Below are 23,154 nucleotides of genomic sequence, written 5' to 3'. Positions count from 1 at the left end.
AAATATGGTTTTAGTTATGATTTCTTTATAAGGTTACGTTCAAAGTAGTAAAATACAAAACTTTGACATTTTTGTGAATTTATTTATTCATGGGAAATTACTTTTCAGACAAAATATGGTTTTATGTAAGTAATGACTGTTTTATAAGCTCACATTCCAAGTAATAACACAATAACATAAATAAAGATTTGACATTTTGTGCATTTATTTATTCATGAGAAGTTACTGATCAAACAAAATATGGTTTTACCTGCCAAAATATTAAGTTAAAGCTCGATTATAAGCTCACGTTCCACTGGGTCAAAAATGACCCGGGATTGCAAGAGTTTTTGAATGCATTAAAATGAACAAAGGCAGGTTGCATTGGGACATCAATATTTGTTAAATAATCTGTATGTTTTTTTTTCTGTGTAATGATAGTGGGAATGAAAATAGCTCAAGTGAAACATCCATAAAGTTACGTCTTTCAAAACTTTTCAAAACATCTTTTCATAAAGCACATGAAGAGGAAGGTATGTTAGCAGTCAATCTTCAGGAAGAGGTGCTGATCTTCCGTGCCATGACCCCGGATGTTCAGATCTTTTACAGAGCGTGACTGTCTCAGTGGGGTTAAAATATTGAAACCAGGTTAGAGCTCTTCTCCAGCGCAGTAACTCCTCCAGGATCATGACAACGAGGCTAATTGAGCAGTAAATTAGACTCCCTGCACTGTAGACAGGTAAGTGACATGACGGCGCTGGCTTTGATAAGCGACACAGCTTCCTCTTCACAGGCTTGTGTCAAACAGTGGCTCTTTCACGTTCCTGAGGAGGTGCTTCAGACCTTCTTTAAGTCTTCCTAATACAGGCTCTAATTAAACAGACAGGTGATAATACAAGCACAGCAGCCCAAAGGGTCCTGTTTTCTTTCGTTCTCTTATCATGACAATTCTGCTCATTCAGCAAGAAGATGCCATGAGAAACCCACCACAGGCCGGACAATATTAGCATGACTATTAGGCAAGACAATGTTGCTTGTCAAAACGTGTTACAGTTCACAAAAAAGAACACAAAAAAACATTTATTTGTTTTATTTATCTTATTTATGGTAATTTACCACCAGATTCTCATTGCTGTAAAACATGTTTTTTTTTTAGATCTTTTTTTAAAAAGATCTAATATTATTTATATATAATTTAAATTAATACAAAATAAATAGATCTAAATAAAAATGATATATAGTCCTACTTTAACAGAGAAAAGGGGGAAAGTAGATAGTGGTTAGTAATACATAAATTCAGTATATTTAATGTTTAGTAATAAATATTCAGTAAAAATACTGTAATCCAATCAGTTTAAATAGAAATCATAAATCGATCATGTTTACTGTACATGTTTTGTAAAACAACGAGAATTTGAGCTTCGAAAATTTTTTATTTAATATTAGGAAAATAAAGTCTATTTTATGAGCATTTAAAATGATAGTCTTCTGGTATTATTTAGATTTATGCTAATTTCCATCAAATTGGCATTACTGTAAAGCATGGTTTGTTTAATTTTTGTTTTTTAGATACCAATTTACAATATAACGTGGAGATGCAGGTTTTGATTAATAATGCATACATATAATAAGCAATAATGCAATAATAATATATGTGGTTGTAACTAGATTTTATTAATAATACAATACAGTGTAATATAACAAATAAATTCAGTACAAATACTGTTAACCAATGAGGAAATACTCAAAAATAAATAACATATGGGTTACAATTTAAATTTTAAATAAGTGTGTGTTTAAAATATATTACTGAAATTAGAGGAAAAAGTAAGGGACAAAAGATAAATAGTCATAAGGCTTCATTTTCCTAAAGTAAAATATAACGTACTGTTTGTGTTTGTGTGTGTGTGTGTGTGTGTGTGTTTTGTTTGTTTATGTGTGTGTTTTTTGTTTGTGTGTTTGTGTGTGTATTTGTTTTCCTTTTTGTTTTGTCTATGTGTTTTGTTTGTGTGTGTGTTTGCTTGTTGGTTTTGTTTTGTTTGTGTGGTTTTGTTTGTTTGTGTTTGTGTTTGTGTTTGTGTTTGTGTTTGTGTGTGTGTGTGTGTATTTCTTGTTTGTGTGGGGTGAGAGCTGACATGTGTGGTTGTGAAGGTGGATGGCTGTAATGATCCATTAACCCTCAGGCTGATTTGAGGAAATCATTAAGACAGTCCCTGCTGCCCATCAGGTGTGAATGAGCTCTATTCTCCCCTCACTCACGCCTTACTGTACATACGAATGGCCTGTTACCTCACAGGGGCTTTGCAGACAGGAACCCAACACAATCCCCCTCCAGTTACATTACATTTCATTGTCATTTCACACAATCCTGAGCTAGACAGCTAGCTTCCCCCTCAATATCATTTCTACAGTTTTCTACTATTTATATGTATGTGAATATGAAAGTGTAACTAATAATCCAAAATGAGTTACTTTATCTAGCACATAGCACTGTGACATGAAAATGATAGTACTAAAATTCATATACTAGTATAATCATATACTAAAATATCCAGTTTGTCATTAAATGTTCCCTTTTATTTTATGTCTGATTCATTTGAGTGAAGAGGGTTGGACTCCCAATCGAAAGGTTGTGAGTTCTAGTCTCGGGCCGGATGGAATTGTGGGTGGGGGGAGTGCATGTACAGTTCTCTCTCCACCTTCAATACCTCGACTTAGGTGCCCTTGAGCAAGGCATCGAACCCCCAACTGCTCCCCGGGCGCCGCAGCATAAATGGCTGCCCACTGCTCCGGGTGTGTGTTCACAGTCTGTGTGTGTGTGTGTGTGTGTGTTCATTGCTCTGTGTGTGTGCATTTCGGATGGGTTAAATGCAGAGCACAAATTCTGAGTATGGGTCACCATACTTGGCTGAATGTCACATCACTTTCACTTTTTTACTTTCACTTTTAAATGAAAAAAAAAAAGTTCAGTAAAAAAAAAAATAATAAAAGAGTACTACTTTATATTTGAGTAGAATCATGTTTATATACTATTTTTGCATACAGTAGAAATACAAGGTACTTGTATTGTAAAGAAAACAGTAATATTATACCATGGTATAAATACGTGCGAGAAAGTAAAAGTAGTATTATTGCTGTTAGTTTTGACAGTTTACTGTATATGTTATTCTTTATGTCAAAGAGTGGAATCAAGAAGATCATAGTGTATTACTATTTTATGTTTTAGTGAATTGGTGGCTAATTTGTAGAAATGTGCATGTTTTCATCTGAATTTGGTTATGTTTAGTGATTCACGTTCATGACATTCGTGTGTTTGCTTCTTCTTCCCCTAAAACCGTATGTTTCTGTGTGAATCGCATCATACAAATTCGTGGGAAACCACTATCTCTTAAAATAGTGCTTTCAACTTCAACTGTCAGAGTTTCTACAATAAACAAATCCCAGAGACGAGTCAGGGCAGGCCTGGCGGAGCAGATAGCGCGCTCTGAGATGCTGTCAGAGAGGAAGCTTTAGCGCACGGTTATCTCACATCACATGATTAGCGGCTGCTTTTAGAAACTGACCATCCTGCCTCTGCTCCACCTCTTCCCTCGCTGATAACTCTGTCACTCAGACGGCTGCAGTGAGGCCAGGGCCATGCTTTAGAGAGCACTAATAATGAGCTAATAATTAGTCATGTGAGAGGCTGATAAGAGAGCGGAAGCTGATGTGAGAAGAAGGGCAGAGGAGATGTTTCACTATCAGGGCTTTGTGTATCTCACAGTCTCCTGCTGTGCCATATCAGATACTCTCTCTCTCTCTCTCTCTCTCTCTCTCTCTCTCTCTCTCTCTCTCTCACTCACTTTCTCTCTCACTTCTCAGATTTGTCATTAGATATACTGTACTTTGATATATACTATGGTACTGAATGGTTGCATAATAATCATACAATGATATTTGCACTGTATTTTTAAATAATTAATGTGCATGTGCAAGAAAACATAGTTATACCCTGGTATTTACATGGCATTTTAAACAACCAGAATGCATGTACAAAAAGCATGTTATATGTAATTTCACATATACTATAGTACTGAATATTTACAAATTCATATGATGATATTTGCATGGCATTAAGAAGAAAGTCATAGTATTACAATAGTGCACGTGCAAAATCATGGTAATAACATGGTACAGAATAATTATTCAAATAACATTGTATTAACATGGTATTCTACGAAATTGCAAAGAATGGTTACACTTTATTGTAAAGTGTCTTTGTTGCAGTCTAATTATACATTTACGTACTGAGTAATATTAATTAACTACTTACTATAGGGTTGGGATAAGGGTAACTTGCATGTAATTACGCATAATTAATTGTAATTATAATAGTAAGTACATGCAACATGTAATGGACACCTTGAAATAAAAGTGTTACCCAAAGAATACTATGATACATATCCAAAAACATGGTATTACTATGGTAATTTGACATATAATATAGTACTGAATAAATGCATGCTCATTTTCAGTTGATATTTTCATGCATTTTAGTTTTCATGCATTTTGCATGGACATGTCAAGGATACAATGGTGCATGTGAAAAAGCATGGTAATACTATGATAAAAAATATTACTATATTCATATACCATAGTTTTTACATATTATTACAAATAATTGTTGAATAATATAATATAATTCATGTACAAAAAATATGGTATTTCTATAGCACTTTCACATTTTCCATAATCACACAATGGCATTACATAGTATAACAATATAGTGCATGTGTGAAAACATGGTAATACCATGATAATGAATGATCTTCTTTATATCTTCATTACTAAATTAATATACCGTTGAAAACAATATCATTGTGCATGCACAAAAACTATGAATGTTTCATATACCATACTGAACAATTGTATATTGATTCTAATATGATGGTATTTGACATGGTGTTGTCAAAGAATACCGTGATGTTAGTGCATGTGCAAAAACATTTTGGGAAAAAGTCACATTATTTTTTTCAGTAAGGTTTTTTTCCCAACAAAGGAAGTGGATTGTCGTATTATTGGTGTGCATTTGTTAACTTGGACTTGGTAAGAGTGTGTTAACCTAATGAGTGTATCCATCTGCCTTTTACTAACACATTGGCTACTTTGAATTCAGTGCAGCACTTCATGACAACAAAACGGGTCTTGGCCATTTTGTGATCTGTTTGAATTATATCTCTTTCCCACAAGCTGGTGTCTGTTTTCTACCCTTGACACCCCTCCCTCTGTGGGAAAAAAAGCCATCCTGTTTGCAGTGTGTAGTGTGCATTGTAACATGTAATTCAATTTTACTCCATAGCCAGCGGCTGCATAATGCAAAAGTCTGACTGCATGTAAAGACACAGAGAGGGCTTCACTAAACAGCCCAACCATGGCTTATGTGTCTTTGTGCGTGTGTTAAAGTCATGTGGATGAGGGGATGGATGGACTGAATCTCACGCCCTCTATTGGTGGCCTGCATCCCCTCGCAAACTGCTTTGTCACCAAAAACCTGATCAGAGGATTTTGGTGGTAAAAGACCGAGTCTTTAATTACCCCTCAGAAGAAAACGCTATAAAAAGTATGACATATTTTAAGCAGGTTTGCTGTAAAGACTGATTTAGACAAGCCATCCAGACAAAATCAAACAAACAACAACAAACCTTTGGCATTCTTTGTCTAGAGAATGTTTTTGGGAAGTTCATTGTGGTTTATGAGGTAAAGGCATGTGATATGTTTTGAAGAAGACTGTACACATTCAGGAACAATATACAAACTCTTATCTTTGTACCTTATGTACAACTAAAGGGTACATAAAGGTACATAATTATAAAAATATATATATATATATAATAAAAAAAAAAAATATATATATATATATATATATATATATATATATATATAATATTATTTTATTTTATGTTTTTATTTTATTTTATTATTATACTAATTATGATTTTCCTCATGTGAAACTTCTGTATAACTGTATAATCTAAAGTAGTCTAATTATGCTTCTCTATCTTGTTTTAAAGATTTTTGAATATTGTACTCAAAAAAAAAATAAAAAAATAAAATATTGTTTAGGAACCTGAAAAATTGTGTAAAATAGTGTTTTCTTGTAAAACATATTCCAATAAACTTTGCTGAATAAACGAAACAATAAAAGCAAGTGAATGAAGTCAGTGGCTGGAGCAGAAGCTGAGTCGGTTAGCAGCAGTGTGTGAACATGAACCGCTCCAGCTCTGTAGTGTGTACTGAAGCTCTGATAGCAGCAAACACACCGCTGAGACGCTCCTCACCCCCCTCCACACATCAGCTGCCTGCTCTTAGAAAGCCAAGGTGTTAAACAGCTCAGTACAGATGCAGATCAAAGCATCTTCAAGAGTTTGAACTGAATTAAGCCCCTTTCACACTGCCATTCCGGCAAATACACGGGTAAAGTGTTCCGGCAATTGTTCCCGGGTCGCTAGATTTTGCACTTTCACACTACCAGTGATTACCCGGGATATGTGCGTGCTTTCACACACAACCCGTAAAGATCCCGTAATGACACGTGACATCAGGGCGTGACGTGTAATGTACGAGTCGAAAACGTTAGGCTCGTTATACTTTCACTGAAGCAAGCGAATGATCTCGGTGTCTGCGCGGAAAGTGAAGTGCTTAATTATAGTTTGCACAGATTTTTTCGTCACGTACGTTGATCTTCCTTCAAAACAGCCGGTAAAAGAGTCGCGCGATAACGTGCGTCATCTCTTCGACACGACATTAGATCTGGCTTTTGTTCACACAGCGCTCGTCTTGGGTTGAACCCGGCAATGTTACTATGTCCCCGACCCGGGTTCAATACCGGAATCAATCCCGGGACGTCGTTGCTTTCACACAGAAGGTGACCCGGCAATGTTCCGGCAATATGCCGGGTCCGACGTGCAGTGTGAAAGGGGCTTTAGTGACTAACTGTTATTACTCTTTAGGAGGAATTAAGAGTTTGATGCTGGAAGCCATGGCTGCAATTTTGTGGTAAATTATTTATTAACTTTTTGATATATTTAATGATATCAATAGTGAAATTCTAATACACATCCATATCAAAGACCAAAACTTTAAATAATAATAATAATAAAACTCCCAATTCAAGCATAAAATATAGATATGAACATTTCACATTATTTATTTATTCATTCATATGTTTGACATTGACATATTACTGTGTTTTTGGATATTCTTATCATGCAAATATCATGATATTTACAAAACCAAAACTGTACCATGCTATTAACATGGTGCTCCACGTTACGAAAAATTACTTTAATTTCCAGAAAATTTGTATTGGTACTTTTTGTAAGTGTATTCAATACAATAGTATATATCAAATTATTATGTTATTACCATATCATCACTGCATGTTTATACTTTTCATATTTTTATGGCGTTTTGAGGTGTTTCATTGAAATATCAAGGTATTACCTTCTCATACTGACACTGTACTATGGTAACATATTTTGGATTGGATGGTTATTTCTTTCTTATAAAGTTCATTTTAGACATTTGCAGCCCAATGAAATGCAATAATACTAAAAGCTCGGAATATTTATTCAAAGCAACTCAACCACTTCATCGCAAACTCTGAAGAACTAATTTAATATCAACACATTATTGTGAAGCGTGAGACGCCCTTGAATGGTAAAAGGAAGATGGATGGTGTTCATTTGATTTAATTTCTAAATCCTTCAGGGTCCTTCACACCAGCGTTTCTCAAGTGGAGATAAAATCGGTTCAAGGTCTGCTCTGACAGGGTCATGGATACACTAAAGAAAGTGCATCACAATTAACATGTACGTCTTTCTGAGTTTAAATAAACTAAATAAAACATTGACTTCGTTTTTTAGGTCCAATCAAACTCTTCTGTAATCTGCCACTTGGCTCAAGCAAGTCAAATCTGACGTGAGACTGGCATTCCCTCAACCTCAAAAAACACGGACAAAATTGAAACACAACCCAGACTGCATTAAAACTTAAGACAAAAACCAACAAAACAATAAGAGGAATGGAAATGAGCCTCAGACTTTGTGTTCACGTCCCTCCCCCTCTTTTAATCGCTCCCGTCGCCTCTGGTGTTTCCCAGGCTGCAGATAGTGGGCCACAGGCCAACCATTCATATCTCCACCATCATAGTAATATTCCCTTATATAGTGTGTGATACAAACATATTAACGCTGTGAAAGCATCTCGGTCGAACAGCTATCAGAGAAAGCTCAATGTTGGCGCTGGGACAGTGGAGGAAGGTGCTGGGGACGCTGATGGTGCCTGTGACAGATGGTTTAGTTCAGGATTGAGGATAAACAGCACTTTCACTGGCTCCTTTCCCACAGTAACACAACCTACGGAGGTGAGAAAGCCAATTTATTGGGACCAAACTAAGTGTCTCCATTCTAGCATGTAAACCACACTCACTCTGGCCCAAATGGTGCTCACACCTCTAAAGCATTCTGCTGAAAAAAAACCCTCATTTGGCAGATTTTAGCAAAACAGTGACACTTGGGAAGAACAAATACAGCTGAACACAGGCCCAACAGTGTATCTCAGACAAAACCTGCTGAGCTTTTTTCCCCCTTTCATATGTTTCACTGCAGTTTTCAACTGAAATGATCATAAAACTTTTATTTTTATTTTACAGAATTATTTTTATTACATTAATAGTTATATGGTTCCTTGCAAAATACTGTGTTATGACATCTTTTACCATAGTGCATGATTAGTAAACTACTATATTCTGATGTTTGCGTCACATAATCAGCTCCATATGTATGGCTTTTCTGACAGTAAACTTGCTCAGTAGCTCACCCGGTATTTTTATTGAGTCTCAATAAAAGAGTTCCAGGGTTTATGTTAGGTTTTAGTGTAGGTGGGACGTTATTTTTCAACATGATAGTCCATTTACTTGTTAGTTAGTGCCACTCACCGGACATTTAATTTCTAAACTGCCAGACATTGTCAGATTCACATCCATCTGTTTCAGATAAAACTGAAAACGCTTTTAATAACATTCACTGGACGTTCACTTTGAAAGTGTCACAAAATTAGCAAGAAGCAACATGAGATCAGTTTGCAGAAATGTCACCAGGTTTTTCCAGTGAGCCTGGGTTGAGTTTATTGGTTGCTGAAAGCATTAATAAAAACTGAGCAAATAACTGAAGTATTTTGCAAACAAACATGCATGAAGTCAGGTTAAAACTGGCAGAATTGTAAAGGTGTCGTTTCTGTGTGACCTCACTCTTGCTTTCCAGTATTCCTATTCTTGAATCCCGCCACTGGATAATCCTCCTTAAGACGCACCTCATGCAACACCCCTCTATCAGTTATTGGCTTTATCATCAGCTCTTCTTCCACAAAGTGAGAATGTGGACTTATTCTGGAAGATAATGGCAGACATTATTGTGAAGGTTTGATGAGAAGAGTGCCGAACCATGAGTGTGTTCTTACCCCTAATCACGTAATAAAGTGGAAGAGGAAACAGCCGAGATGTTGAATAAGAGAAAGAATAACTGTTTTCCTGTAAGAGAGTAACAGTGTGTGATAACTGAAGCAGTCCTGTGACAGTAGCAACACTAAACAAAGCACAGGTGTCGAACTGATTGCTGTCCTAACAAAATGTGTGTGTGTGTGTGTGTGTGTGTGTGTGTGCGTGTGTTTGTGTGTGTGTGTGTGTGTGTGTGTGTGCAATAATTGATGCCATTCAGAGCCATGACTGATAGGACTTTTCTAGTGTTGTTTTTGGGGAAAACTAGCAGAAATTTGCCTAAAGGATTTACTTAAAATGTGTTTAATGGAGAGAAGCTGGAAAGCAGAAGCAAAATAAAAATGTTAATAATGCATGCGTGAGCTTGAAGATGTGTTGAACTATGTGAAAGCCATGCAGTTCAATTCTGCTGAATTTCGCGGTTGCAGATTTCATGCGATCAAGTGTTCATGGCTAACTACAAAGTAAAAATCTCATGGTTTGTGGTTTCCTCTACAGAATGAACTGTTCTAAAGGCAATCTGATTGTGTGGACTAAAGGACCAGTATTTGTTATATCACAGTGGGGATTATTGTACTGGCTGACCAGTGTTACTCTCGTGGGAATGCTGGTGGTAAGATCGTGTTAGTATGTGACATTTACTTTCAACATGATTTTTTGGCAACAAGTACCAGTGTTTCCAGCCCATACAAGAATAATCTGAATAGTACAGTCACTGGATTGCAAGACGAGTTAGGAAGCTATTTTAAAACTTTAACATATCTTCAGCTTCAGAATGTTCCATAAGTAGTTAAAATACACTCTTTAAAATGTTTTACTTAGCTTCACTACATGTTATATAAATTACTGCTAAAGACACTAATATTTATTCATACATTATTAACAGTTTGATAACTATTTTAATTTGAACTTTTATATAGTTACTTGCAAAGATTGATAACGACTAGTTGAAATCAGTTATTTTGGCTAATTATACACTTAGCGCCAGCATTCAGTCTGATGGTCTGATGTTCCTCCCTTGCATCTGGTCCCACAATGGCCAAAGCCTGACTTTGTGTCTGCAGCAGCAGCTTAGGTGCTCCAGCTCTGACAGCTCGGATGAAGCATTCTACCAATCAACTGAGGAGATGCTCCCACACCCCTCGAATCCACAGACACACTGCCATATTGAACGGAGGAGATCCATCATCATGTGGTAACGGGATTCCCTTAAAATACGCCTCGTTCCCGTTAGTTCACACAGACAGTATTGCATGGGAGGTGGGGGCATTAGGGTCATACTGTCCTGGGAAAGTTTAGTTCTCCATTTAAATCAACAAACGATGTGGCCTTCTGCCGAGTATATGAATGTGCCCGGTGGCAGATGGCAGTGTTTCATACCCATAGACTCAAGCAAACCCTAATCCCCGGGGGATCGCGCATTCCCGGGTCATCAGTTGTTCACATCAAGGAGAAAAAAAGGGGAGAGCGCAAGACAGAGAGAAAGGAGAACGCTCGTTCTCCCCCTCCCAGAGCAAACAAATACATCTCAGGCCACTTCAGTAGAGACGTAAGCCTGATAAGGTGTCGATCATCTCATTAGTCTGGGGATATTGGAAAGCCTCATGAATAATGATGCTGGCTAATTAAAAAAAGCAGACAGAGTGTGTTAACAGGACCTCAGTGGTTTATCGAGATGAACGAGGCTCAGTTGGATCTCCAAACTCATTTAGTGGCCCGACTGTCATTTGTTTCTTAGATGCCTGCTGATTTTCTTTATTGTTTGTTTAGGTGGTTGAGTGGCGCATCAGTCCCACGCTACAGCCATGTGCGTGTGTTTGTACATATCAGCTGCTGTGGGTCAAACAAAGAGTCTCATGTGACTCAGCAGTTGAGGGAATAATGTTCCTCCCCCCTCAGGCTCTATTGCGGAGAGACTTTCTCACACCTCTCCATCTGGACGGGCTTCTTTCGAAATGTCAATCACAGCAGGGACTCCCATTTTTCAGCCAGCTTTGGGGGATGACCCTCTCTGGGAGATTTGGTGAAAAGTCAGTGAGATTGTTGATTTCAGCTCGGGACTTTTGGGAGATTATTGCTTAGAAGTCTGCTTAATCTCGCCTGGAGCTGCAGAAGGTCCATAAAAGTCATTCATTTTTTGGAAGTGATGTTCTTTTATATTGTGTTGCAAAAATAAATAAATAAATAAAATTACTTCCATGCATTCAGGGCTGATGAGTCAAAATCATATAAAAGTGCTATAATTTAAAGACTAAACTAAACACTAAAGTGGCTGTTCTGCAATTTCACAAGCATCAACAAACAGTAATAAACAGAAGCCATCCAATGGCATTATTAAACGTCACTGAAATATGTGTGATGTTTTGTGTTTGAGCGCCCTCTGTCCATAAAATCCTGATGTGACACTCACTCTTGTGGCCATACTAATGCAATTAAAAAAATGTGTACAACTTCATTTTTTTCTGATATACAATTAGAATTAAACCACATAAAAAAAAATAATAATAATAATTGTATGCAAATATGAATTGTTTTAATTCTCTTAATTATCAAATTTTTGAATGCAATCACAAATCAATAATTTATTTATTCATTCATTTATTTATTTATTTATTTATTGTGGAGACAATTAATCTAAGACCACATTGAAAGTCTGGGATATATATATTTTTTGGTAAAAAAAAATCTTCTAAACTTTTTGGTAGCATAAACATGAAAATGTTAAAATACAGTGACATTAAATTACATATAATTAATAAGAATCTGCCGTATGTTTTTAGATTAATTCCATGCCTTCTGAAAATGCCTTCTAGTTTAATTCTTACCTGCATAAGTGAAAACAATGTGTAGTCCTAAACGGGAATAAATCTAATCTTTTAAATCTAAGAAAGAGGTGTGCCCCAGGGTTCAACATCGGGGCCACTTCTCTTTTTTGTTTATGTAAATAATGTTCCAGATATTTTTAGTGACTGTTGTATTTAACTCTATGCTGATCACACTGTCATGTACACAAAGCTGATCTTCATAAAATGCAAGTTTCTCTTCAGTCTGAGTTTGGTTTTTAGATAATAAATTAGTGCTCAGTTTGGATTTTTTACTCATAACTCTAAAATGTATGAAGAACTTCAGGCGTCCACATAAAAACATTTGTGGACTTCAATTTATAGACAAATATAGACTTTTTTTTTACTTTGAAATATCAGTTTCAAAATCATCCTAACAATGACGAAAGGCTTCAGTTTCTTTTTCATACTCTCCACAAACTTCCGTTGACGGAGTATGTAAGTTTGATAAGCATTATGAAATTTGGCAAATAATAATAATAAAATAAAAAAAAATAATAAAGAAATTGAATTTAATTACTTTCTGGGAGACAAATGCACGTGTACAGCTAAAGACTCTTTCAAAAAGAGTAGAGGCGTGAAATCAGCATCCTGGCCAAATTGGCCCATTGGTCTCTGATCATCATGGCCTCCTAACAATCAATCCCCATATCGACTAACTGGCTTCATCTCTCTGTCTGCCCTCACCAGTCAAGCTGGAGTTTGGTGGGCTTTCTGGTGCTCCGTCGCATCATCCCGGTGGATGCTGCACAGTGGCATTACATAACTGTAGATTACATTTAATAGATTACATTTTTATGAGAACTATTGGTAATTGGTTTGTAAACGGTGACATTTATACATGTTTTTTTTTTTTTTTTTTTTTTTTTTTACAAGTTTACGTTGCATTTACACCATTTTGACCAGCAGGTGCCGGCAACATGTGGCGTTTCGAGCGCTTGGAAACAGTGAATCATTTTACGAAGCAATTGATTCAGAGTTCAGTTGATTCTTGAGTTTGTTTGTTTAATAATTGCATCAACCAAACAAGGTACAAAATTACATTCCAAAATCTAACACCTCTTATTCAGCCTTGATTGAGCATAACCAAAAACAGGGGAGTAAAACATGTTAAAAATTAAATTGTCAGAATAAAACGAAACTTAACCAAAAATAAAATAAATACAAAAGATGCTTCAAAAATTAAATACAACAAAATTGACTTTTAAATTAAATTATACAAAATCAAGAGAGAAGTCAACTTTAGGGCTTTCTTGTTCTTAACAAATTTTAAAGATTTGTATAAGAGTTTGCCTCATTATACCATTGAATAAAGATGGGTTTAGATTTAAACCATCTACACTTATCTCTCTGTTAAATAATGGAGAATAAAGATATTAAAGAAATTAAGTCATTTTAAACTACATTTTTCCAGTCGGTTAAACATATCCTCAGTGAATTAAATGAAAGCGGGTACTTTTTTTTTTAATTATTTTATGAAAGCGGGTAAATAAAAATTAACCTTTTTAGCTAGCACGATTCAAAAGATTCGAGTCAAAATCCCGCCACTGAACCATGCGCATGCGTGATCTGATGGGAAGATCGAATCATTACTGACTCGGATCTCTGAATCTCGTTCCACCAGATGAACGAATCCTCACTCAAGTCATTTCGCTGGTTCGGTCTTTTGTCACGTGACACCCCTGTGTTCTGACTTCCGCTTCCGGTGTGCCTAAAGTCCGCCCTCTGTGAAATGGGTTTGCTGGTGTACTGTCGATTATGTTGACTCACACGTGTTAAGGGCTTTTCTGTGTTTTAAAAGCGACTCAATTCGAATCCGCATTCACCAGCTCCGTGTTCAAAGTGAGTTCGCTCAGTTTCTGATAGACTCTTTCCTCTGTTTTTGTTGATTTATAAGATCCAGCGGCGCTAGCAGCCCGTCAGCTAGCAGTAACACACCGGTCTCTCGTTTAAGGGCCACTGCACACTGAGATGCGACAAGTACCTAGTGTGCACACGCGTTTCACCTGTCTTTGAAATCAGCAACCCGGATTTATTTGGTATTACGCGCTTTTCTGTCACGAAACCTCCTCGCAGACATCATGGGGGCTTACTTGTCTCAACCCAATACGGAGAAGAGCGCGAGCAACGGCGGGAACGAGAGCGTGCGCTTCGGCTTCGCGGCCATGCAGGGCTGGAGGGTGTCCATGGAGGTACAACGCCGCTTCAGTCACTCTATCTGAACACAAACACGAGTAAATGACCTTTAGCCGGTGTAATTGAAGCCAGTGGTTCTGTAGTATGTGTGTTTTGTTTGTCAGGAGTGGTTTTGGCGCCAGTGAGGTCCGCGTGACTCCCGCCTCTAGCTCCTGTTTTATCTTGTTTTGTTTCCAGGACGCGCACAACTGCATCCCGGAGCTGGATGATGAAACTGCGATGTTCGCGGTCTATGATGGACATGGGGGTAAGATGGGAACCTTTATAGCCCACTACGTGTGTATAAGATACTTTAAATTGAGAATTCACCCTAAAATTATATTTCTCACTTCATTCGAACTGCTACTTTTTACTTGGACAACAAAGGTTTTGTTTTTTCGCTTTCATTTTAGTAAAGCATATCAAGCCCCCAAAATGAACCATACAAATAGACGACATATTATTGTGACAGTTCACCCCAAAAACTTTTTTTTTTTCGACATTTCTCATCAGCGAGACCTCCTGTGGAAAATAAAATATATTTTGAAAAGTCTTGTTTTCTTTGTCCATATGTTGAAATTCAGTGGTCACCAAAAAAAAATAATCTGGTTGTGTGGCTGATATTAAACATTTATTCACTCAGAGTGATGATTTATTCACACATGTAGAGGATTGGTGATTTTAAATGATTTTCTTTTTGGGGTGAACTGCTTTTTTTTTTTTAAAGGTATAGCACAGCCAAAAATGAAAATGGTACTCATAATTTACTCAGCTTCAAGTTGTTCCAAATCTGTGTCCATTTCTTTGTTTTACTGGACAAAATAACATATTTTGAAGAATATTGGTTACAAAACATTTGACGGTAGCCATTGTCTTCAATTGTATGGAAAATAAATAGTAATATGGAAGCTGATGGCTACCAAAATATCCCCCATCCCTTCAAAGTCGTTCATAAATCTCCCTTTGTTCTGATGTACAGTCAGAAGGTAAAATCATTTTTAGGTGACCTACTCCAGAATGAGCTGAAAATGGAGTATAATATTCACGAATCCAACTGATAATTTAATTATTTGAGTCTTACTGTGTTTCTCCAGGTGAAGAGGTTGCTTTGTATTGCTCCAAGTACTTACCTGACATCATTAAAGAGCAGAAGGCGTATAAGGATGGCAAACTGCAAAAGGTAACCTGGCTGCACCTCTCTCTTATAGTTGTTTGTTGTGCTCGTCTGATTATGACCCTTATCAGTTTGTGCCTGCTATAAACCTTTAATTGACACATGCCCCCAACTCTGGTAATTCATTCATTCAGTACGATCATTAAGAAGTGATTAGAAGACAGCAGGATTTAGCAGAAAACCGCTCTGTTTTATTGTTGTTAATGTCTGTCGTGTGACTCTCTAATTAGATGATATCTTCTCTGACAATGGTCCTAGTGCCTGACGTCATTACTGTGTTTGTGCTGCTTGTGTTCATATTCCCAGGCTCTGGAAGATGCCTTCCTGGCTATAGATGCCCGAATCACCACAGAGGAAGTCATCAAGGAGCTTGTTCAGATAGCTGGGCGTCCTCAGGAAGAAACCGAAAAAGTAGCAGATGAAGATGATGGTTAGTGTTGTTGTTTTTATATATATATATATATATATATGACGTACTGATGTTTCTCTGACCTTTGGACAACAAGGCCCCCGGCCCCTACAGTCCATAACAGTGTTCCAAAACACTCTTTGTTTCCATTTAAATTGAGTATCCTTGATTAAAATACAAAAAAGTAGAGGCTCTGTAGAGCATTAGTAATCCAGATTTAAAAATCAGAAAAAGAGTGTATCTGGACCAGGGTGATGCAATTCAGTTTTGCTTAGGAAAACCAGCATTAAATTAAGATATCCTGGGTAGCAAAATATAGGATTTCCAAATCCAGATTTGAGCAACTGGCTCCTGGGTTGTGACTGTTACAAATTAACGTTAACCTTTCTTTCCAGTTGATAATGAAGAAGCAGCTCTGCTGCATGAAGAGGCAACCATGACAATTGAGGAGCTGCTTCACCGCTTCGGACAGAACAAAAATGCCAAAAAGCCATGTCCAGGTGCCTCTAAAGAGTCTGAGGAGGGAGAGAAATCTCCTGCTGAGAAGGGAATCAACGGTGAGATGGAGAGTGGTGCTTCTGAAGCCGACAGCAGTGAGAAGGAGAAGGCGTCCGCTGCTGGAGATGCGTCCGCAGGCTGTAAGATGAGGGCCTGCAGACGGGCGGCTGTGTCTGCGTCTGCGTCCGCTGGGGGCTCTGCCTCTGATGGATCCGCTGAGAAGACTGGGGATGCTGGACCTTCCTGCTCCTCGTCTGCAGATCCTGCTCCAGGAAGTGCCAAGTCCAAGTTCTTCGAGGACAGTGAAGAGTCGGAGGAGGGAGAAGATGAAGAGGACGGCAGTGAGGAAGAGGTGAGGAGATGAGTCGAGCGTGTTTGACGGTTCAGCACTAGGTTTGTGTAACCGCTTGCACTGCAGTTTCAGTCTCAAACACAGTTGACCTGGTAACTGGAGAGGAAGTGTTGTTTGAAATGGTCAGGTCAAGTTTTTTCACAAATACGCATTTTAAAACAGCTTTGCACAAAATGAATGGATTACCATCGCTTTCTATCCTATTACACTTCCATTCAAGAAGCTGATATGGCAAAAAATAAAAACAACTCGATCATTCAAAAGTTTGAGGTCATTAGTATTTTAGTTGTTTTTAAAAATATATACTCTTTATTTATCAAGTTTGTTAAATTGATAAAGAAAACACTTACTGAAGTTACAGAACCATGTTACAGAAGGTTTTATTTTTTTTTTTCTCGAATAAATATTTTAAACTTTGTTCATCTAAGAATCCTGGGGGGAAAAATGCGTCAAGGTACAAAAATATCAATAGTGAAATACGTTTTTTGCTGCTTAAAGAGAAATGTTTCTTGAGAAGCAAAATGGTATATTAAAATGATTTCAGAAGGGAAAAAAAGTATCTAGTATGATAAAACAGCGGTGCTTTTCCCAACATACGCATGACCAGAAGGAGGGGAAACAATCGACTGTGGCATAATAAAAGCTCTGCTGCTTTGAAGCCGTGTGTTACGCTTGTTCAGTGCCCTCTTTTCGCTTTAACTGCTTTGATTCTCACTCTGCTTCATGCTACGACATTAATACATTATTAGATCATCCATGAGTCCCTCGAACTACGCCTTTGTTTGTTTTGAATACACGCACTCTATCGGTGAAATCTTACATATTGCACCTTTGTAAGTTTTAATGTTAACACCATATTACTTTTTTGTTTGTTTTTTTTCTGCAGTGTCCATTCAAAATATGGCACAGTATATACTGTAAACTGAATGCTATTTTCAAAAATACTAGCGTCTTTGCAACGTTAATTTCAAAAAGTGCTACTTTGCACACAAGTATTTATCATTCTAATGATTATTTTTGTTGCGGCCAATAGGACTGCAGCGAGGAGGACGGTGAGAACAGCAGTGAGAACGATGAAGAGGATGACACCGAAGAGGGAGAGGAAGACGATAGTGATGAAGAGGAGGATGTGTGCTTGCCGGGCATGGACGGAAAAGAGGAGGTTAGCATACGTCGCACGGCCTCTGAAATGTGATTGATTGTGGAAAATGTAGTGTCTATTTCTGAAATGAAGTATGTGATGATGTTTCTGAAGTTTGTGATGCCTTCACGTCGTTCCTGTTCTTCTGAAACCTGTTTGCTACTGCTTTTGAAAACTTGAAATAAGTGTTTTATATACTTGTTTTCTTGGTCATTCAGCCAGGTTCAGACAGTGGCACCACAGCTGTAGTTGCTCTTATCCGTGGGAAGCAGCTCATCGTGGCCAACGCTGGAGACTCCAGATGTGTGGTGTCTGAAAAGGGAAAGGCGGTGGACATGTCCTATGACCACAAGCCCGAGGACGAGCTGGAGCTGAGCAGGATCAAGAATGCTGGAGGGAAGGTGACGATGGACGGCCGCGTCAACGGAGGCCTGAACCTCTCCAGAGCCATTGGTAACACTGCTGCTTCCTGCCTGATTTATCTGTGCTAATGTCTGATTTTGCACATTTCCTTTTACGTTGAAGAACTGCAGAAAATGTAAACCTTGTATTTTCTCGCAGGTGATCACTTTTATAAAAGGAACAAGGCTCTTCCCCCGGAGGAACAGATGATCTCGGCTCTACCTGACGTCAAAGTGCTGACTCTCAATGAAGACCACGAGTTTATGGTTATTGCCTGTGATGGCATCTGGTAAGATTAATGACTCCATATCATTAACATGAGTGAGTTAGTTGGGCTGTGTTATGTTTTGTATTTTCAGTTGAGAATGTTGTATTCGTAATATATTTATTCATCATGTAGGCCCCGTCCACACGGAGACGGAGCTTACCCCAATCCGATCTTTTTTTTCCTCGTCTCAAGAAATATCCGCGTCCACACGAAACCGCATAATGGTGTAGTATACATGCCAGACCAGTATGTGGCGCTGTAATTCTGCCACAGAGATACACTTAAAAACAGAAGAAGACTTGGACTATGCTCATAAACCTTGTGCGTGGAACACAACCGAACATGGAATAATACATTTATTAATCAGTGTTAATGTTAGTTAATAAAAAGACAATCGTTCAGTGTTTGTTCATGTTTTTGTTGCTGTTACGTGACGTAGAGGTGTCTGACTAGGGGGGAGACGTGGGCTGATGACGCCATCGTTTCAGAAAATATACGGATTAGCCGTCCAGACGAAAACGCAAAGACGGCGTTTTCAAATTTATCCACTCTGGGACCCGGTTTAAAAAAATAGCGGTTTCACCTTACGAAAACGCCGGATCCGTGTGGACGAAACGCCTATCCGAGAAAATTTTTTTGCGTATTCACAGAAACGCATCTCCGTGTGGACGGGGCCATAGTCTAAAATTATAAGTGAATGATTCAAGATCATACTTCCTTGTCGTGCCTTGGTCTTTTTTCATTGCATTTAGCTGAGTTCTTAGATCTACCTTCATGCATGTAATTGGCTGAAGCAGCAGTTTTAGTTGATTATTATTATTCCTCTAATTAGGGTAAAAATCACTTCTGGAACAATTCAAAAATACTCATTTGTAATTTCTAGAATTATTCAGTTTCTCTGTCAGCTGTGATCGGTGTATGAGAAATGCGTTGTCAAGAGCAGATTAAATGGTCTGTGTGTTAATGTTTGTCTTGGTGTTTTTAAAGGAACGTGATGAGCAGTCAAGAAGTGGTGGACTTTGTAAATGAGAGATTGAAAACTGAGCCTGGTAAAAACAGACCCCTGTCTGCCATTATTGAAGAGGTAAGTGCTGGAAAGTGTTGTTCTGGGGGGGGTTCTGTTTGTGTGGAAATATTTATTTATTTATTTTTTTGTAATGCAGCTCTGTGAATCTGAGATGTGCTCTTGATTTAAAAATTCCTGTTAAATATCCAGACAGAGTCAGATGTGTTTTAAGTGACTTTAAATAGTGTTTTGTACAGTGGTTTTTTTTAGTTTTTACTTGAATTATTACTTTCTAAAATGTGATGCAGTGTTTGCTTAATTTAATAATACTACAAGATTACATGCCCTTTACATTTGTTTTGCTGCATTTTTGAAATATGCATGAAATATGCATTTTAAAAAAATTACCATTGGCATTGATTCGTTATTATTTGTCACTAATAGTCTTGCAGTCTTTAGAACCATAAAGAAAAAGAAAAAAATCAATCAACTTGCTAAGTTTTATTTATTTTAAATCCCATCTAGCTGCTGGATCACTGTTTAGCACCAGACACCTCAGGAGACGGCACAGGATGTGACAACATGACCTGTATAATCATCACCTTCCCCCCACACCTTGGGAGCAGCAAGGACGAGAGCAGCAAGAAGCGAAAGCCGGAGGAGGAAAACGGCAACGACAGCAAAAAATCCAAAACTGAATAGAAGAGCTGTTCCTGAAGGGGCTGATTATTTCGAGGACACTTTCCCCTTTGAATTCAGACCACTGGGAAGATTTTAAGGATAGCCGAAAGAGCGTTTTAGTTTTAAATGATTCAAAGACGCAAGCAACTAGAACTGTTAACCCAGACCTTTTGTTTTTTGTTCTGATTTGTTTATTCTCGTCGACGACGACGTCTGTAACTGAACGAACGAAACGCAGTATGATAGCAGAAGAGATGACACGAGTGTGTGTCCTCCTGATGTATCGTACCCTCGTTTCTGTACATAGTGTTTTTCCAGTATCTGTCAGCTTGATTTGAACGCTCTCTTTTCTTATTTTCAGTAGTGGATCATTGTGTCAGTATTTGTGACCGCTTGTTTTTCTGAACACCAGTATGTAATTGAAATCAAATACTTTTTTTTTTTTTTTTTTTTTTTAAATGTGATGAATATATTATTTTTTTTTCCTGATGAAGCCATCGCTGACTATAATCCTCTGGAAATGCTGAGTTACACATTCATGACATTCCTTTCTCCCTTGTTTCTTGTTCGTGATTCAGAACCGTTTTCTGTTTGCAGTGTCACCGATCCTGATGTGTGTAATAAATCGGCTTGCTGCTTTTTGCTCAGAAGGCTGGCGTTGGGATCAATGCCTTATGGAAGTCCTCACTGCGAAACGGTTTTCTCATTGTCCTGAAGCGTCTAGCGGATTCATTAAGGTTTATATACAGCGTATTTTGGAATATATATTTTGGTACTTTTTCAGAACATCTTGGTGGGTTGTACGGAGAAGTCATTGCTCAGAACTACAACGTTTTCTGTACCAATAAACAAGTGGAGACAAGTACTGAAATGCTGTTTTTCTTGGGGGGAATTGGGTTTGTTCAAGCGGCAAGGTAATGTCTGTCCTGCTGGCTTCTGTGTAGTTGTATGACCGTCAAAGATTGATCCAAGTTTTATGAGCTGTACATAAAACTAGCAAAAATAAACAATGACTAGTCACAGCATTTGCCACAAAACACCAATGCCCCTTTATACGAATTATATTGATATTTAAAAAATAAGAAGAATGGAGATGTTGATGTATTTGTAAACTAGTACATCTTAATTACACATTGCATGTATTGGGGTTCTTGGGAGATGCAATGATCCTGTTACAGTCTGCTTGATCAATCACCAGAGAAATGTTAAACTCATTCAGAAAGGAGTTCACATTCCTGAAAGTTACAAAATAAAACTAAATGAGCATGTTCTGGTCAAAGGCCATTTCTGATCAACAGAGCGTGTAAAAGAGCAGCAGTGGCAGGAGGCTTTTGCAAGGAGAAGTGTGAAAATAAAAATAATCAATGAACTTGTAATAAGGTCCCTTGGTAAAATCAGGCTTTTAAGCTTTGATTTCATGATGAGTAATTACCAGAATACTACAAAATCATATTAAAAGAGCAAGTTCTCACAACATTAAGACATGCAACATGCAGAGGTGAACTACCTTCAGTGCAATAAACTCATTTAGTCTTTTCCAGAGCCCTTATTTACAAACTATGGACCTCTGGAATTCAATAATCAAGTCAATATTTTACAGATATTAATCTTTTTTGTTTTGTTTATATGAAATATGTGTTCAATACATTTCAATTTTGCCATCTTTCCATGAATTGTGATGTTTTCATCAGCTGTCTGGACTCTCATTCTGACGGCACCCATTCACTGCAGAGGATCCTCTGGTGAGCAAGTGATGTGATGCTGAATTTCTCCAAATCAAACTCATCTACATCTTTACTGTATTATGAAATGTTAGCGGATCATAACTCTATGCTGCGGGACACTTGTGTGAATCTCTGGAGACCCGATGTCATACAGCCACTAAAAATCCCTAAAACACCAACTGGATGAAAGGATTCGCAAAAAAGGCTCAGAAGAGTAAGGTTTAATCAGAAGAAAATCTCCCATTCATGCATTTGAACTCAGATAAAACACATGATGTCAGTCAGGGTTCGAGCAGACTTCACCACAGAGGAGCTCTTCTCAGCATCCCCTCCCAGCTGTACGACTCCGCCATCTCAAACCAACAGACACCGAGATTACATTATCATGACACATTATAATCACAGGACATTCTCTTATATGTGAAATAGATTGCATAGCTACAATTGAGGAATACGTTTACCTGCATTCGTTTGTGAAGAAATACCAGCTTTTGATTCAGTAACTCGATATCCTGCAATAAAAGTCATGCAATTATTTACCATGATTTAATTTGAGTTTTGTTATGAGCATTTGTATATAAAATGTGATGACTGATGTATGTCCAGTCAAATGCTCTCAGCCTAGGCTTAATAGCAAGCAGCAAATCATGTTCATCTGTGACGTAACTAAAGCCTCTTATACTTCAAAATGAAAGAGCAACGTTCAGTTTCAACGGGAAAAACATCAAAGCAGGAGAGAAGGCCGAGTTAAATATAGCATCGGATCAGAAGTTCACCTTTGTCGACCTTTCATGGTGTTTCAGTTTGATTTGAGGCAACAGTTCTTCTAATCTTTCAATCTGAAATAAGAGAGCAGTGTGCACACTTGGTCATCAAGGTCACTTTGTTTTACATTTAAAGGAGGAGCAGTTTTTCAGTATTAGAGACTGTAGACTGAGTCAAACATCTCACCCTTTTCACAATGCTC

At 37.7% G+C, this 23,154-nt stretch overlaps 1 protein-coding gene across 1 annotated transcript; it reads left to right on the top strand.

Annotated features, from left to right (window-relative positions):
* Positions 1-14,048: 14,048 nt before the first annotated feature.
* ppm1g (protein phosphatase, Mg2+/Mn2+ dependent, 1G) lies at positions 14,049-21,328 on the top strand. Its single transcript, XM_026224525.1, has 10 exons — positions 14,049-14,549; positions 14,731-14,800; positions 15,627-15,712; positions 16,013-16,136; positions 16,511-16,965; positions 17,999-18,127; positions 18,325-18,559; positions 18,668-18,797; positions 19,764-19,860; positions 20,308-21,328. Exons 1-10 carry the CDS (start codon positions 14,439-14,441, stop codon positions 20,482-20,484), a joined length of 1,614 nt encoding a protein of 537 aa, XP_026080310.1. The 5' UTR covers positions 14,049-14,438; the 3' UTR covers positions 20,485-21,328.
* Positions 21,329-23,154: the final 1,826 nt, after the last annotated feature.

Source organism: Carassius auratus, chromosome 38 (assembly GCF_003368295.1).
Source record: "Carassius auratus strain Wakin chromosome 38, ASM336829v1, whole genome shotgun sequence".
NCBI classification, from domain to species: domain Eukaryota; kingdom Metazoa; phylum Chordata; class Actinopteri; order Cypriniformes; family Cyprinidae; genus Carassius; species Carassius auratus.
The sequence above is the reverse complement of the archived record's forward strand: the minus strand, read 5'-3'. Positions and strand labels throughout refer to the sequence as shown.

Bases quoted from the DNA above. Each gene is read 5' to 3' on its own strand.
- ppm1g (XM_026224525.1), top strand. From the start codon at position 14,439: ATGGGGGCTTACTTGTCTCAACCCAATACGGAGAAGAGCGCGAGCAAC. The intron at 16,137-16,510 runs GTTAGTGTTGTT...CTTTCTTTCCAG, and splicing joins AGTAGCAGATGAAGATGATG to TTGATAATGAAGAAGCAGCT. The intron at 18,128-18,324 runs GTTAGCATACGT...TTGGTCATTCAG, and splicing joins GCATGGACGGAAAAGAGGAG to CCAGGTTCAGACAGTGGCAC.